Source organism: Trachypithecus francoisi, unplaced genomic scaffold (genome assembly GCF_009764315.1).
Source record: "Trachypithecus francoisi isolate TF-2019V2 unplaced genomic scaffold, Tfra_2.0 Lachesis_group15, whole genome shotgun sequence".
Lineage (NCBI taxonomy): Eukaryota > Metazoa > Chordata > Mammalia > Primates > Cercopithecidae > Trachypithecus > Trachypithecus francoisi.
Genome location: NW_022681460.1, coordinates 69,137,380 through 69,156,523, shown reverse-complemented (window position 1 = coordinate 69,156,523; position 19,144 = coordinate 69,137,380). Strand labels below are relative to the sequence as shown.

Genomic DNA, 19,144 nt, shown 5'->3' with positions numbered 1-19,144 from the left:
ATTCCTCTGGTACAATTTTCAGGCCAGTAAGGGTCCAAAGCTGTCTTCAGTGGTTAACATCTGTTCTCTCTGGTACAAGGCAATGAGAGGCAGGATGCCTCTCAGTTTTTGTAAATCTATGTCTTGCTTTTAGGTAAATTGAGGGAAAACAGAGTTTCTGTGTATCTGTTTCTTCATAATTGCCTGTAGCTCAGCAATCCTTCATATTTTGGGGTGGCATGTGCAGGTCTCCCACCCTTATATATATACTACGAATTTAATCTTTAAATATCTGATGTACAAATATTAAAACAATGGTAATTATTTATTATAGTAAAACATTTGCAAATTTCCCTTTATACTTATAAACCTATCACACTTCGATATAGAAACATAAAAGCAACTTTTAATTGGCCACATCTATATGGAAATAATCATAGGAAGACAGCTATTATGCATCAAGTAATTTAGTATATTACTTCTCATTTAAAAATCACAGTCCTGAAAGGATAGTCTCCTTTAATCATCCATATGACCCCATCAACTAGGTGTGCATCATTTCACATGAGGAAACTAAAACTCAGACAGGTTGAATTCCCCCAAACTAGGAACATGTAAGTCTTGCTGGTCCAAAGTCCACAGTCTTTCTTTCATATGATTCTAGATATACAGGAATTGCTTCTTTATGTCCAAAAATAGCTATTAGGTAAAGAATAGAATAGAGACATTGTTCAATTTAATACTGACTTATAATTTCACAATAGTTTTATTTAATACATAAGGAATATAGATGTACTATTTTATCATTCTACCATTGACAGTTGGAAAAAAATCAAGATAAGGTGCATAGAAAAGAATTATAATAATAGATTTGAATATATCATTAATTCAGATACTGACTTTTACAAGATGATTAAATCCACAGTACAGTTATCAACCTGGACCATCTCTGATCTTTGACTGGTAATAGGAAGCTGCACTTGCCCAGGGTCAATAGATATTGGAGGAGGTTGAAGACAGGCTCTAGTAACTTGGATTCTGCCATCTTAACCATATTTCCAGCAGGATAAACTAGGGGTTGCTTTGTTCAAATAAAAGTGTTTTCAGGGGAAAAAAAAAAAACTGGAGGGTAGGAACTGATCTTGTTTTTATCTTAGGAACAGCCAAGATGGCACTCTTTTTTATCTTCTATTGGAAAACCTTTTCCTAATATCTAAATGACTTCCTGACATAATGTGGACAATGTTAGTGAGAGAAATAGAGAGAGAATGAGATTTTGAAAGTATGGAGCTCTCTAAATTTTTATACTTAGTGTTGATGGAATGCTTACAGTTTTTCCTGTGCAAGTGCAATTTTCTCTGTGCAATAGTTAGTAGAGACACCAGAGACATGAAATCATCAGAATTCTACCAGAGGATGATAAAGAAACAAGATATCAGAATAATTCACACCAAGAAAATTCATAAAATTTTACCTCTGAAAATCAAAACAGAGTATCTTCTAATTTTCCATGTAATAATAGAAGCAGAGTCAATGACACGTCTGGGTGGGAATTAGAATTCCAACCATTTCAAAGGACTCTTGTTGGCACGTGTCTCTGATGCATGGTCTGTCTGTGAACATGGCACTCTGCTGCCCTGTCTTTAAGCCTAATGGTCCAAGAAGTTATATGGTCTCATTCCGTGGTGTTTCAATAGGTCTTTTTCATAGGGTAGTATATTTTATATGGTAGATGGGAAATACAACCTAGATTTTGGATTCAGAAAGGTCTGTTCCTATCCTGACTCAATTATTTGCTGGTTGTGTGATGCCATACAACTTAACAACCTCCTAAACATCAGTTAAGACTGTATAACCTATGTTCCAGAGCTGTGATGGGATCAAATTAAAAAAAAATAAAATGTGCTAAAGGCCACTCTACTGGGTAGTGGGGATCCAGGGATGAATAGGAGGCATTTCAGGGAGTTGAGCAGATCAGAGATGCACAGGGAAACAAATTATTATTTTCCAGCCACCAGTTCATTTCTCTTGTTTTCCTCAGAAAAAAAAAATCTAAATAAATGAGTGGTTTGTACACACTGTCTTCATCTCCTCAACTCCCCATTTCTTCTCATCTGACTCTTTGACCTTCCCTCTCCACCACACCAGTGAAATGACTCTTCTTAAGGTCAACAAAGTCCTTAACATTGTCAAATCCAGTGGTCACCTCTCCTGCCTCATTTACTTGCATCCCAGTATGTGATCCTCTTAAACAAGTTATTTCCTTTTGCAACACTTGCTTCCCTTGGTTTCCACAGCAACACACTCTCTGAGTTTTTCTCCTTCTTATTTTCTGCTCTTTGTCAGCCTTCTAGGATAGTTCCTCAACCAATGAACAGCTGCTAAGTGATGGTATGTAGCAGGGCTCCTGTCCTGTAACTTTAAATAACAAACTATTTGACAATGACTTTCAAGTTTATGCCTGGTCAACATTGCCTGAACTCTAGACTGTGTTTATCTACAACTGCCTAAGTTACATAGCTATGAGGATTCTCAAAAGTGTATCTTAAGCTCAGAATATCCAGAAAGGAACACTTGATTCTCAACCTCCCAAACTGCACCTTCCTTAGAATGCATCATCTCAGTGAATTTCACTACCATCCACATATTTATTCAAGCTAAAGAAAAAAACTTGAAGTCATCCTTCAATGCTCATTTTTCTCACCTCTCCCATATAATCTCTCACTAAGCTCTGTCAACAGTACATTCTCTACTTACCCTGAACCAATTTGTTTCTCTACATCTCCATTATTAGATTTATAACTGGTCTCCCAGGGTCTATTTTACCCTCCTTTAGTTAAGTTGGTAATCAGAATAATTTTCTAAAGTATAAATCAGATCATGTCATTCTCCTTGCTTAAAACCTTTCAGTGTTTAACTGTTACGCTTGAATGAAGTTCTACAGTCTTGACCATGATCCTCAGAGATCTGCACTGTCTGATTCACACAGTCTCTGACCACATCAATGTCTTGGCAACAGTTTACTGGTCACCCAAGTCTTTTTTTCTGTTTCTGAAATATATGAAACTCACTCTACCTTGCGGTTCTTTCATGGGCTGCTCTTATTTTTATTTTGTTTTTTTCTGCCTCGAATGATCTTTCATCAGATTATTCACTTAGCTGGGCATGTCACATTTGGGTCCCACTAAGCTTAACCATCAACTCCTTAGACAGGCCTAGTTGAGCATCCAGTGTAAGTTATTCCTTCCCCATGTTATGCCACACCTCAGCTTCCCTTATTTCATTTTCCTCATGGAAGTTATCACTGCTGTTATTCTCTCTCTCTCTCTCTCTCTCTCTCTCTCTGTTGTATCCATCCATTGGATGTAAAATTGTCCATAAGAACAGGGACCCTCTTTTGTTTTGCTCAATGTATTGCCTTCTGTGTAATTCCTGCAAGAGGTAATACTTGAATTGATCTCAAAGGATTAGTTGAAATGAATGAAGCTGATTGAGGCGGGAAATCCAACTCACAGAAGAAAAAATATCAAGGAAATAGAAGAAGGTAGGGTGTAGTCCCAGAAAAACACATGGTTCTGCATAACTGAATTTCATGCTACGGAATTCTAGAGGAGGAATGGGGTGTGGGACAGGAAAGGTGGATAAGAGCCGGATAGATAGAGAGGCCTTTTATACTATGCTGAGACATTTTTACAACCTCCTTAAAATGATCAGATGTCATTAAGGGATTGTAGACAGGAGGATGACTTTATCAGATTCATGATTTTGAAAGATTGCTCAGAACCTTAGGACAGCAAATGGCAGGAGTGGAGCAGCGACACTGGCTTGTGCAGTATTCTTGGGGGGGTCTTCTGAGGGCTTCTCCCAAGGAAGTGGTGATGAGAATGGAGAAAAGGTGATCCACTGCACTGAGAAAAGGTAGAATCCAACTGACATTGTGTTTTATTTGAAGGAAATTTTAAAGAGAGAGTCTTGTTCATTCTCAATTTTCTGCTTTGAGTACCAAGTAGAAGGTGATGCAGGGCATTTTTGTTTACTTACTTTTTTATTATTATTATTTGTTTGGGACAAATACAGATTAGGTGGTTGTATGTGTGAGTCTGGATATCAGGAGAAAGGTTTGAGCTGGAACTAATGATTTAGAGGTTACACACGTTTATGGATAAACTCAAAATATGAGGAAATACTACGTAGGAGAGCCGTGGGAGAAGACTTAAATTGTCAACAGAGAGCAGAAGAAAGGGAGTATTCAAAGGAGCCTGCAAGGAATTTCCTTAACAACAGAAAGAAAACCAGGAAAGAGGGATGTTATGGAAGCCTCAGGGAAGAGTTAAAAGAGGAGCAAGAAACAACACTGTCACATTCCACAGAGAAGCCTAGTGAGATAAGGACCTTCTGCATAAGTGATCATGCATGCAAAAGTGCCTGCCACTTAATAGATGCTCAAGGACATGTTCTTTCCCTGTCATGGTTGTTAACATGATGAGCTTCCCCGCCAGGGTGAGTGATCTCTGAGATAACACTGTGGTTTTGGTCGCTTTGATTCAGCAAAGCCCAGCACACAGTAGGCACTCAATGAAAGCTCGTTGAATGTCTAATATATAATGCTGTTTCTTTTAACCAAAAATCTGGGTAACAATTGAAATTATTCATTAAATAGCAAGTTGATTTTGCTGTCAGTAATTTCTTGCAAAGTTCAAGGAAGAAAAAAAAAAAAAAACATCGTTTGGAAATTAATGTTGATTTCTTTTCTCTTAGCCCGGGCTATATGGACAAAGTTTGGGAGCTCCTGAAGGAAATATTGCCTGAGTTTAAGCTGTCAGATGAGGCCAGCTCTGAAAGCAAACTAGCAGTGTTAGATTCTAAATTAAAAGAACCAGGGAAAGAAGGGAAGGAGGGAAAAGAAATAAAGGATGGAAAGGAAATAAAAGACGTGAAGGAATTCAAACCTGAAAGTTCTTTGACAACACTAAAGGCTTCTGAGAAAAGCGACAAAGTTCCAAAGGGTAAGATATTTTACATCAAAATGTGATTCAATATGGACATTACATATAAATGCCTTACAATCGTATTTAATGTGTTGCTAGAAATAGTGGTTTTGAGCCACACCCCAAGAGAGTGTTCTTGATCTCACACAGTAAGGAATTCAAGACAAGTCACTGAGTCGAGTAAGAAGAGATAGTTTATTGAAATCTCCTCAGTTACAGAGAAGGGCATCCTCAGCAAGCAAAGAAATGTGCTCTCTTTTCTTTCTTTCTTTCTTTCTTTCTTTCTTTCTTTCTTCTTTCTTTCTTTCTTTCTTTCTTCTTTCTTTCTCCTTCCTTCCTTCCTTCCTTCCTTCCTTCCTTCCTTCCTTCCTTCCTTCCTTCCTTCTTTGATGTAGTTTCACTCTTGTTGCCTAGGCTGGAGTCTTGGCTTACTGCAACCTTCGTCTCCCAGGATCAAGCAATTCTCCTGTCTCAGTCTCCCAAGTAGCTGGGATTAAAGGCACACGCCACTACACCCGGCTCATTTTTGTGTTTTTAGTAGAGATGGGATTTCACCATGTTGGCCAGGCTGGTCTTGAACTCCTGACCTCAGGTGATCCACCTGCCTCAGCCTCCCAAAGTGTTGGGATTACAGGTGTGAGCTACTGCACCCAGCCCAGTTTTTCTTATCTAGGAATCTTATCTATGTAAAAGCCAAGCTAAGCTAAGCTGTCCTGACAGCATGACAAAAATGTAGTATTCTATTGATTTAAAGCAAGTTAAACTTGACATTTTAGTGCATTAAGTGCATCAAAGCATAACAATAATTATCTTGAAAGCATACATTGTTATGGGCATTGGGACATATGGACATATTGCTATGGGTATTGGCACATCTGGACATTCTGCTGTTGTAGGAGTGTGTCCCTTGCAGGTGTCATTAGGCTGTATCTTCAGCTATAAACATGTAACGACTGTGGGTCATGACTGGCACGAAATGTGTCTTGTTAGTCTTAAGATGGAGGTGAACTTAAGTTGGGGTTTCTCGGGGCCTCTGAGGCTCCTGCTTCCCTAAGAAATACATCTTTATTGCCGTTATCCTTTCTTAAGTGTTTGTGACAACTGCCATGTAATTAAGATCTTTCTTTTCTAGGACTTTAGGACTTATTACGGTGTTTACTGTATGCTAATTATTATTCCACATTTTGCTTTCTTTGAAAATCTACGGCAATTCTCTACTTTGATGCTACTGAATTAATCTAATATTAATTTAGGAAGATACATTAAGCTCTGAATTTCCATTAAACACATATTTCTCCTATTTAAAAAGTAAAAAGTGGCAGAACTTGACAATGATGACTGGTGGAACTGCGAGCTGCAAAGCACGATAGATGGCGGTACCGTTTAGGAGAGATCACAAAATGATTTCGAATGTATTGAAATTGAGGTGCCTTTAAGACAACCTAGTTGATTTTTCATGTCAAGACTCCTAGGCTGGTGATATACACTTGGTCATTGACAAATGCATGCAAAATTAAACCAAGAATGATATTTCCCAAGGAGACAGTATAGAGTGAGCAGATGAGGGAGGCTCAGACTGAGTCCTGAAGAAGCAGAACATCTAAGAGGTTGATATAAAATGACGAGTTGCTGAATGAAGAGTAAGGACCAGCCAGAGGAGCAGGGACAATATCAGCAGAGTATTTTGGCATCGGGGCCAAAGGAAAAAGTTCCTTTGGAAAAAGTCCTTGGAAAAAGTTCCAAGAACCAGAGATTGTATTAAATATGGTGGGAAGATGAACTATGATGAAAATTTAAATTTCTCAATTATATTTTGTGATATGGAGGTCATTGCGCACTTGTGAGTGATGGGAGTAGAAGAGACATTGGAGGGGAGTAAGAAGGAAGAGGGAAGTAAAATAATGTATAAACAACATTGTGGGAAGCTTGGCCTTGAGGAACAGGAAATTGCAAAGTGGAAACTGATAGGGAAAAATGTGGGATGCAGACAGAATATGTATTTGTGAATCTCGTGAAGGAGAATTGAGTTTTTTAAAGTAATGACTGAGAAGATCCCACTGAGATGACTGCAATAGTATACATTTTCTGAGAAGAAGGAACAAGTTCCACACCACAGCTCCAGGGGGATTGGGCCAACCCAGGGAGAGCAATGGCTCCTCCATTCTCATAGGTGGACACAGGTCATGGGGGAGTGGATACAGGTGTAGGTGGGTAAACAGGTTTGGAGGAGAAGATGAGGACTTCAGACCAAAGACTTCTACTTTTTGTTTATATACAACCTAGTTATGAGCTGAAAGAGAGGTGGAGGTGGAAGATGTAGACTCTCGCAGAGATTTAAAATAGATGTGGCAAGGTTTGCAGAACGACAGGATGATTACTTCCAGTGAGACTCAGCTGCCAAGTTTATTCAGAGTGGGGTTTTGCCAGATGGGTGGGATGAAATGACAGAGGAGCAATCCTTATATAGGGTATTGTCAAAAACACATTTCGGTGAGCACTGTTGTATACTATCCAAATTTCTATGTGAGACAGTTTGATTTTCTTCTATTTATAATTTTTATTATGTATTATTTTTAAGTCACAAATTCTGAATAGAAGTTTGAAAGCTCTTGAAGTCCTATTTGAAAATTATACATGCACTCAAATATTGCTTCCTAAAATCAATTTTATTGAATTAAGGTAATATATATAGAAAATTCGCAAATAAAATTCTGATAATAAACTTTTAAGAACCTAAATTTCCTGGTTAAATGTTTTATCCTATGATTGAAGTTATAGTTATATTTATTTTTATATCTAATTTCAGTGTTAAATCTACTGCAAAAGCTAAGATATGGGCTAGGCATGATTGCTTACGCCTGTATTCCCAGCACTCTGAGAGGCTGATGCTGGCAGATCACTTGAGCCCAGGAGTTCAAGACCAGCCTGTACAACATGGTGAAACCTTGTGTCTATAAAAAAGAAAATAAAAAGGAAAATTAGCAAGGTGTGATGGTGTGCACCTGTAGTCCCAGCTATTTAGGAGGCTGAGGTGGGAGAATTGCTCGAGCCTGGGAGGTCAATGCTGCAGTGAGCTGAGACCGCGCCACTGCACTCCAGCCTGGGCAAGCAGAGTGAAAGCCTGTCAAAAAGAGAGAAAGAAAAAAAAAGCTAAGATATGAAACATGTCTATTTTGGATGTTCAGAAACATTATAAGTAATGAGCAACCTGACCAATGATGATTACAAACTCAGCAGATGATGCATAGAATGAAATGACAGAAATCTATAATTTCTGTCTCTGAATTGAGAGAGATTTGTTAGGGAATTTAAAAAATCTTTGAGAAAAGTATTTTAAGTTGAAGAAGAATGTTTTATAGATTGAGTATATGAGTGAGGATTCAAATGGTAGGAATAGTTCTGGATACAAGAGCTTTATTACCCAAGCCATGTAGGCAATAAGATGCTGGTTTGGGACTTTGGTTGGAGTCTGGGCTCCACAATAAAATATTTTGGAGTCACAAAACTGTGTTTCCTGTAAGTGGAGGACTCAAATAAGGAAAATCTGAGAGGGCTCTACATTTAGGACTTAATTTTCAGTACAGGCTTTGCTGTGTTTTGTTTTTATTTTTAAAATGAGAAAATTACCGTGATATTATAACCTTATATGAATAAAATATATTCAAATAATTATCTTCATGAAACAAAATTATGTGCAGTAGATAAAAGGCAATGCTGCATTTATTTCATAATATATCCAGTTTTCAAAGTTCTCCCTGGCTTTATTGTGGTGTTTCTAATTAGAGGGATCGTGTTTTAGAGAAATTATGGCTATAGTTTTACATTTAAATAATACTATTATTTTGGCCTTTTTTCTTTAAGACAATGACTGAATAAGAAATATAGCTTGAGGTTGTCTAGTTAAAATATTTATTTTGATTTTTTTCGTATGTTAGAGAAAGCAGATGCAAGAGACATTGGGAAGAAGAGAAGTAAAGATGGAGAAAAAGAAAAATTCAAATTCTCACTTCATGGTTCAAGACCCTCATCAGAAGTGCAGTACTCTGTGCAGTCCCTATCAGATTGTAAGCTCCTAATTTCTTAGAATAATAACTAATTTAGTTGTTTCTTAAAATGCTGGAAAACCTTGGAACATAGAAATACACTTTTTCTTTTGAAATAACTAAATAAACTTATTCAAGGTTGCCATAAATGCTGGGTTCTCTGATGGGTGGGTATGTTGGGCCAAAGTCCTACCAATGAGACAGAAGCCTGCTTGTCCAAATTAGAGTGCAATTGTCACGGAAGAAGTATCCACATATGGGAGAGGCTTCTGCTGTCGCTTTCAGGTATTTCTCTAAAAAATACTCAGGTTAAATTTATCATTCAAATTAAGTAAATTCAAAGTTACTTGTTTGAGTGATTAGATGCCAGCCACCAAATGAAACAAAAAGTCTACATCTGGCTCCTTGCTCACCATGGGCCTCCAGATCTTTTACTGTGTTTTAGAAAATAACTGTGAGGCTAGAGACTCTAGAAGTCATTGTTTATATCACGATACTGACCACCACACTTTTTTGTGTATCACATTGTGACTGAGTGGATGTACAAGATCTATTTATAATAGCCTCATTGTATAAAGGTCAAGTATTTTTGTGAAAATGCTCAGGTTTCTCTATCACTTAAAATCACATTGGAGATCTTTCGTTTTAATTAATATCTTTCCAATTTGGACTTACGAATTATCTCTAAAGACCCCTAGGCTACCGCACTTTTGTCCTCTGTGCCAGCTAAAACAGTCTAGGTATAGAAGCCTTTAAACAAATTGTATCAGGTTGAAAGAAAACATGCTGTAAAAAAAATGATACCTCAACCTATTCAGGAGGAAGACTAGAGTGTCTCTTTTGAAGCTTTGTAGTCTCAGCTTTGATTCATCTATCTTGGTGCTTCCAGAGTGCAGGTTATCATTTTCACCTCATCCTTCATTGGCTACTCAAAATACATATTTTTACATCTAGTAGTGTGCTTTATTAATAAATTTTTATATTTTTTCTTAATATATTATGATGATTTGTATGAGGACATTTTAATAATTATGGTTTTTTACTTTTACTGAAACATGCCTAGTGATGTGGATAGAAAAAAGTCACTATTGTATTTTTAATTCTACATTAAAAATCATTTTCTTATATTGATATTTTAAGCAATATTTTTTGATAGTAAGAAACATTACATTAGCAGACTTACTGATGGTTCTTCATCTTTGTGAAAATGGCTAAAACTTTCTCTGACTTCTTCCTTTGTGAAAATAAAACTAATGATGCCTCCTTTCTCCTGCTGAACTTATAGTTAGGGTCATTCCAACACATAGAATGTGGTTCGGTTTGGACTGTGGAGTCAAGCTGCTTGAGTTCAATATCTGCTTCAACACTGAGTGTATAAGTATCAGGCAAGTGATAGAGCCTCTTTAAACTCAGGATCTCTATAAATCAGCATCATTGTTTTGGTGAGGGTCCTTGTGAGAATCAAGTGTTGAATCCAGGTAAAGTGCTTAGCACTCGTTGGAAGAGTTACATTTTAGCATACTTACTGTAAAAGCCTTTGCTAATTCTTGACTGTGCTAAAGGTACGGTATTAGAATGAACTCTATAGGAGTATCTTGTCTGGCATAAATAAAAGGGTGGCCATGTGAACTTCCTTCTCCCACAGAGTTAAATCTAAGTGCATTTCTGATGGTGTTATAATTCATTTCCTGCAATCAGCTGCTTTGGTTTCACTTGTAAAGGAGATAATTGATAGACACTAAGCATTCAAGAGATAACTGAGTTACAATTCAAACTCATATGGAAAAAATAACATGACATTTATATTGTTTGTTTGTTTATTTGTTTATTTATTTATTTGACACAGGGTCTTGCTGTGTCACCCAGGCTGGAGTGCAGTGGCGCAATCTCAGCTCACTGCAACCTCCACCTCCCAGGTTCAAGCGATTCTCGTGCCTCAGCCTTCCAAGTAGCTGGGACTACAGGTGCATGCCATTACACCCGGCTAATTCTTGTATTTTTAGTAGAGATGGAGCTTCATCATGTTGGCTAGGCTGGTCTCAAACTCTTGACCTCAAGTGATCCACCCACCTTGGCCTCCCAAAGTGCTGGGACTGTAGCCATGTGCCACCACGCTTGGCCTATATTCTTTATGTTTGATTTGATATTAGATGTGTTGTAATTAATTCTGATAAGTCACTTAAAATTTAATATAAAGAACCCCTGTTTTATTAATTTTTTCAAAATAGCATATTTATCACAATGATCATTATAATAAAATGGCACTCACAGTTTCAAATGCCATAGGAGATATAGTTTTATAATGGCAGAAGACATGTAGAGATTTATGTATATATTTATATGTCATCTAATATTATCCAATGCATACCCTAATAATGACTTGACATTTAAGATTTCATTTTCTTATTTCCAAAATAAGTGTATTCATTTAGGTACACTAGCTGGCATGCCTAACAAATGACTCCGATGTCATATATATTTCTTTCTCAATTAAAAAAATAAAAAGACTAGTGTTAATCACTGGCAGGAAGTTATTTTCTAGATGGTATTGAAGAGACCCATGCTCCTTCCATTTTACGCCTTTTATACCTCTAGCATTCTAAAGTTCTATACCAGTAGGAAGAAAAAGAGCTTTGAGGATTGCAGGAGCAAGGTGTCTGAAATCAAAAAAGCTATATTGTATATCACTCTGGTCTCATTGTATTGAAGATAATTCAGTCCAATGACCACACCTGACTTTAAGAGGAGTTGGAAAATATGGAATGTGGAATGTGCTAAAGATCAGTGTAAGTTGGATATTTTCTGACTGTGAGAAATACTGCTAGCTTTTCACAATTTCCTCCTCTTCCTAGGAACACAGTTGTGCTATATTTTCCCAGCCTCTTTTAAATGAGATGTGGCCTTCTAATTTCTAGCCCACAGGACATGAAGCAAAGTGATACATAGGAGCTGTAGACTGACCTATACCGTGTTCTCAATTGCAATTCCCCTTCTGTTAGCTCACTGCTGTTGAGAGCACAGTGTTAAAGATGGCAAAACCACAAGGAGGGACACAGCAGGAGTAGGTGAATCACTACCTGGAGATCTGCTTGCTGGTCAAGAACGTTCATTTTGTACTTTATATGAACGAAAAGAAACTACATCATGTTTAAGTCATATTTTTTAGTGTGTTCATTATAGCAGCTACAATTACTTCATGATAAACTAACTCTTGTCAGAAGTAGAGTACTAATAACAAGGTGAAATTATGTGGTGTTGGCTTAACAGTAGAGTAGAAGGCAGTGAAGAAATAGTATTTCAAACTTGAGGAAACCTGGGGATCTACCTCACACAGCTAAATATTTGGTAAAACCAGAACCTATGACAATTTAGAAGTTAGCCATGTACTCAGTGCACCTGAGTCTCTAAAATAAGTGATTGAAAATCTACTATTCTAGGCAGTGTTAGTTTGTAATATCTACTGTTAGCAAGATATTTCAAATAAGAAATGAGTACAGGGAAGAATTGTCTGTTTTTCCAAAATAACTGGGGAAAAAAAAAGAGATAAATTTTTGAGATCACAGAACATACAACATTGAAAAAAAAAGGCTATTTCTTGACCACAATTAATTGGAGATAAGGCTGGTGTTGAAGAGAGCCATGCTCCTACCTTTTTCATGCCTCCTATACTCTAGCATGTGAATTCTGACGTTCTATACCAGTGGGAAGTAAAAGAACTTGGAGGATTGCAGGTGCAAGATGTTTGAAGTAAAAACAAGCTGTATTGTTTATCACTTTTGTTCTCATTCTGTTGAAGACAGTTCAGTTCCATGGCCACACCTAAATATTAAACAACAAAGCTCCATGATATATTTTGGATATTTGTCCTCGCCCAAACCTCATGTTGAATTGTAATCCCCAGTGCTGAAGGTGGAGCCTGGTGGGAGTTGCTTGGGACCTGAGGGCAGATCCCTCAAGGCTTGGTGCTGTCTTCATGACAGCGAGTTTTTGCAAGATCTGGTCGTTTGAAATTGTGTAGCATCTCCCCCTACTCTCTTGCTTGCTCCCATTCTCACCATGTGAGACACCTACTCCCCCTTTTGCCTTCTGCCATGAGTAAAAGCTCCCTGAGGCCTCTCCAGAAACAGATACCAGCTCTAGGCTTCCTGTACGCCCTGTAGAACCATGAGCCAATTAAACCTCTTTTCTTTATAAATTATCCAGTCTCAGGTATTTCTTTATAGCCACACAAGTATGGCCTAATACAGTCCAGTAAAACTTAAACAACACACCTGGTTGTGTCAAAGATTGTTAAGACTGTGACCTCTTTGTTGCAGCTATCTTCAAAGTAGCCTCTATGAAGCAAAAAAGCAAAGAAATTAGCCTTGGGAATTATGCTCAAGAAAGAATATGGACATGTGGAACTGATGAAACAAATAGATTAGAAGCCCACTAATATATATTTTTTAAAAACTTGAACTAAGAAATTATGGGCCTGGTATAAAAAGTGTTTTACTTTTCAGCCTTGCTTCAAATATTGAAACTGCAAACATTTTCTGGTAGGAAGTGGGCCGGAAAACACTCTAGTCATTATCCTCTTTAGATACTACCACACAGAAAAATAGACACTAAAAAATTGCCAGAAAGACCAGGGATTACTTTATACTTCACACTTCTTAACTGTGTACTTGACATGTTACTCCACCTATCTGTAACTCAATTTACTTGCCTGAAAAAAGCTGTTAAAGATAGAATTTATTCATAGGGTTTATGTGAACTGACTCATATAAAACACTTAGGCCTTAGCACAGAGTAGGCATTTACTGAAGGTTAGCTATTCTAAATTGACTAAATATCACATCATATAAATAAAAATAAAAATCATGTATAATATTTAATAAATACTTCTTAAGGACTTGTAGTAATTTGGGGTTCATCTCACTGGGACTCATTTCAGGCTGAAATTGTTATAGGTTCAGACAGTAAACATTTAACATAAAATAAAATCAATGATAGAAGTGGTATTTAAGTAATCTTACATGTTTTATTGCAATCTTCTGAAATATGCTTATAGAAGGCAAAAAGAGCTGTATCACATGTAAAATAAAACATGGAAATCATACAAATGTAGCAAAAGCTTCTTTTAGGCAATAAAATATAATAAGTATGGCAGTTGTAGGCCATATAAGGCTCAAAATTAATGTACAAAATATTTTAAGGCAGTTTTAGAGACTGGGGTGTAAAATTCTATCTCATTACTCAAGAGTATTTTTTTTCTTAAATTTCTTTCTCAATTATTTGACTTTATTTTATATGCAGCTGTGCTAATTCAATGCAAAGTTACTACAACTACTGGAAAGATAAAGACATTTCATGGTTTATATCATTGATAGTTCACTGAAAGAAATTATAGAGCCCCTGGATTTAAACATTTGCCTTTAAGATCTTCTGAAAGAACTTTTATCCATATATAATAAAACCAGAAAGCATTATGAGTGTTCTAATACTGCAGAATCACACAACATATTTACAGAGAAATAATAGAACAAATAGGAATTATCCAAGGCCCTTTAGACACTTTACAAATAATTCGCATCTTTTATTGGGTAATAAACTTCTTTGAAAATCTTATAAAAATTATGAACCATCTCTGTTTTTCCAAATTCTTCGTACTCTTGGTTGAATGTGTCTTCTAAAGTCCATGTGCTAGAATTTTGATCCCCAATGCTGTTTGGGGATCAAACAGCTCATCTCCCAACACTGTTTGCTCCCCAGTGTTGGGAGGTGGGGCTAATGAGAGGTAATTAGGCCGTGAGGACAGAAGGAATGGATTAATGCCATTATCATGGGTGTGATTAGGTATCCTCATGTGGGTTTGTTATAAAAGGGCGAGTTTGCCTATGGGATGACGTGCTTATTTGGCCATGGGATGGCACAGCAAAAAGTTCCTCACCAGATGCCAGCACCTTGATCTTGGGCTTCCCAGCCTCCAGAACTGTGGGGAAATAAACTTCTGTTCTTTATAAGTTACCCAGTCTTAAATATTTTGTTTTAGCAGTACAAAACAGACTAAAGCAGTTAGTGTGCACACAAATCTGCAGTGTTTTACATAATAGTTCACTGAGTTCCTGGGCCCCTGAATCTCATTTATAAGATATATAAAACATAGTTTGAAAATCTCTATTTAATAGCACATTCTTATCCAGATTTTACAGACTGATGTTTAGCTAATAGCACCAGTATAGTGATACCAATATTTATAATCAGCTTCTAGGCTAATTAATCTGTGTCCATGCTATACCACTTATTAAATATTTAAAACTTCACCCTTGACTAAACATTGGTGTTATTTTTTAAAATGTCAACATTAAATATTACAATCTCATGTAAAATGTGTGATTATCTTAAAATTTGGAGGAACTATTTTTTGTCATCAACATCATTTCTATAATATGTCAAGACCACATTCTTTACTTCAAGTTTCTAAAGTTATTTTTTTCCAAGACCCCACCTGGAATTCCTAAGTTTCCGTATATTTGATTACATAATGCTATAAAGTAAATGAGAACTTTTTTCAAAATGCTTACATCACGAACTTTATTTTTAATATCATAAGGAAAATAAAAGTTCAAAAGACTTATTAAAGATCAAGGGAAAAGTACTTAATGTGATCATATTAAATATTAAACTTTAGAAAATTTTAGGGAAGACATCAAAATTTCTAATGCATAATGTACAAATGTGGGATATAATTTGGACCAAAATACTTTTACACTTGATGATTTTTAAAAAAAGATTTAGAAAAGAGTTAATGAAATGGATCAACTTGAAGGAACCATGGGGTGCCCAGATATTTGGTCAAATATTATGTAGAGTGTATATTTAATATCTGGAAACTCAGCTGACTTTTGTAAAGAAGTCCAGTCCTGCTCAGTAGCCAGGCTCAGAGAGGAATCCTCACTCTTCTTCCCTCTACCTCTCATGCTTCATACTTTCCTAAGCTGTAGAAAGTCAACTGCTTAATCTTGAACCTGAAAAGTACATTTAATCTTGTCCTCTTCCTTGAAAGTTCTGCAGATAGATAAAAAACTGATTTTTAAAATTTTATCCATTTTTAATATTTAGCAGTCATCACTGTCAGGAACTTTCTCTCCATTACTAGCCTTCAACTCTCAGCTGACACCTAAAGACATTTCACAATCTTTCTTTTGATTAGAGGACTTATTGTAGGGCTTCTATTAGATTGATCAGTGAGAAAAGTAACTAGACTGTAAATTACTGGTTACTGCAGAGGGCATTCTGGTCAATGTGGGTATCTCAAATGGTTTTATCTGATGATAGGAGAGCATGAAAAGTATTTTCATTAACATTCATTCTTTTTAAAAGGAATAATTATTTTACTGCATCCTTAAACTTAAGATGATTATTCATATTTAAAAACATATTATTTCATACAAGTTATCACACAATACAGTGTACCTTGTACTCCACAAGGAGTAAACCAAATTATTAACCAAGCCTCTGCAGACAAACACCTTAAAAGTTAGTTGAGGAGGCAGCATCCATGGACATTAGATGATAACTAACATCATCAAAAAAGTGTAGCATAGGTAAATGAGTAATGTAGGGAAAAAGCAATCAATATGTGTTGGCAAAGTGTATGAGAAATGTAAATATTTCAATTTTGAAATGTAAAAGTATGTTTCTATAAGTTTGGCAGATTTTCATATCTCTATTGTAGAGATATACTGAGCTGACAACTAATTTATATTCTGTGGTCTTAAAGATATTATTCTTTTGTAAACATAGTATCAAATATAGTTAAATCTCAGTATGTACATTTGTAAAAAAAATTTAATTAAAAATAAAAAGAGGCTAAAATAAATTGACTTCTATTTATTTGTCCAAAATATTTGCAGGACCAAAAATTACTGAATAAAATAATCAAATAGAATAATTTCAGGGATAAGAAAAACATAACAAACAAATAAGCAATGCTCAAAAGTAAATTCTACCTGCATTAAACACTTCAAGCTAAATTATTTGTTCCTTACTTCTTCATGGAAAAATTCATTTTACTTATGTTTTCTTTCTTTTTGAAATGACAAAGGACATAGAAACTCCTGGACTTTCTGTAAGTTCAACACAGAATAAAGATTCTATCTATGAAAGTAAAGAAATGCCTCAATTTAAAAATAATTCCTTTTGAACATTCTCATTTGTGGACCATTCTATGTTGCACTGACTAATAACTAGAGTATAGTTATATAACAACTCTTGGTCATGAGGTATAATAAGGTCTTAAATTATTAAATAGTAATAATGTTAACCTTAAATGAATGAGACAGGCTGTAAAATAGATACATCTTTAAGATTTAATATCTGTTAAACTCATTTTGCATCCTTTATGTATTTTTCACCAGCCCAAAGATAAATTCATTAAGGCAATTGAACAATCTGGAGTGAGCGACCGACAGATCGATTTTGACTAGGTTTTTCATGACATAATATATGTTTGTTTTACAGGTTCTTCTGCAATACAGACCTCTCATATGGTCGTATATGCGACATTCACACCTCTCTATTTGTTTGAAAACAAGATCTTTTCGTTAGAGAAGATGGTAAGCATTCGAGCTTAGGAAACAGTATTATTTATTTTGGGTGTGTGGGTGCATGTGTGTGTGTGCACATGTGTGTGGGTGATTACTTTCTGTGGTAGAAGGCACATGAAAATTTAATTAAAATTCTATCTGTGGATGTAAGTTTCCTTATCTTCAAAATTAGATACTCGACCTAAGGGATCTGACATATCCAAAATTATCTTAGATGATTGCAATAGCTCTGGCTAATTATAAAAAAGGAAAAGAAAAAAATATATAGTTACATTTAATTTTTATAGATCCTTCTGTTATAAGCGAAAAGAAAGATACAGTATTTATGTATTTCAGTGAAAATCATAGAAATTATTCCTAGGTAATAATTAATGACCTTCCCATAAATAGGCCACATATGTTTTCTCAAAATAAAATGATATTAGTGAATTCATCCTCAGGCTGGAGAGATACTGCTATGACCTTTCTTGTATCATAAAATACTACAAAATAAATGCTATTTTTTAATACAATTAACAAATTGTAGAAAATTTAGAAAATGTAGTGAAAGGAAATGCAATTAAATATAGTATAAACGGTAAGGCATAGGCCCTATTAACATTTTGTCATATATACTTTGATTTTTCTTCTATACTCTATTCTGTGTTTGTATGTGTATACCTTTTTTACTGGAATCACACTTTATGTTACATTTGGAAACCAGCTTTTCACTTAACAAGATATTGTTAACATTTTTTCATGATGCTAAATTTTAATCAATATATTTAGTGCTTGCATAGTATTTATGCATTTTTATAATTTTTAAGCTATCTATTGTTCTTGGACAGAAAAACAACTTTTCTCCTTCTCTTGTGATGGCAAAGTCCATCAAGTAATTAACAATTTATTTAAACAAATGCCCTACTGCTTGGGGGTTTTTGAATCCCAATTCTGTTTGGGGACTATAGATATCTAACACTTTATTACTAGGATTTCATAGTCTGAAGTCACTATATTAAAGTATACAACTGCATGATGCAGCAATATGATTACATATGAATGCTCATTTAGTTAGTTAGAAAGAGCTATGTTTTAAAAACTTGAACAGAAATTAGCTTGAAACATAAATATTCCAGTTGAATGATTGTTATACTTTACTATGTGCATTACATTTGTTTTTTAAATTATGCTTGGGGGACATGTTGCTAACATTTTTCCCCTTCTCTTTCTTCCCATTCTTTCTTCTCCACTTTTTTAGATAAAAATAATTCCTTCCAGCAAAAATTTACTTTGCAATAGTGCTCACATTGTAAGAGGATAAGGTGCCATCCTGAATATGGCAGTTTCACTATTTTTAATCCAAAGTTAGAAATCATTACACATGGTTAAACAGCAGAAACAGCAATTTGGACTGAATCTAAAAACCAGCAACATTCAACAATCTAAATGTACTTCTAAAGCCTCTCCCAAGTCAAGACTCTTGCTGAGATTAGGGCTGGCCTTCTCACACCTGCCTTTCTTTTAACTTCTTTGCATGCTACTGGCCTATGTGCTGTCTCAAATA

At 35.6% G+C, this 19,144-nt stretch overlaps 1 protein-coding gene across 1 annotated transcript in view; it reads left to right on the top strand.

Moving 5' to 3' along the window:
* ADGB (androglobin) overlaps positions 1-19,144 on the top strand; it is a 245,122-nt gene that overhangs the window by 82,047 nt on the left and 143,931 nt on the right. Inside the window, exons 8-10 of the mRNA XM_033235138.1 lie at positions 4,738-4,985; positions 8,903-9,031; positions 17,516-17,610. Of these exons, the coding sequence (XP_033091029.1) occupies positions 4,738-4,985; positions 8,903-9,031; positions 17,516-17,610 (472 nt within the window). The remainder of the gene's footprint in view (positions 1-4,737; positions 4,986-8,902; positions 9,032-17,515; positions 17,611-19,144) is intronic.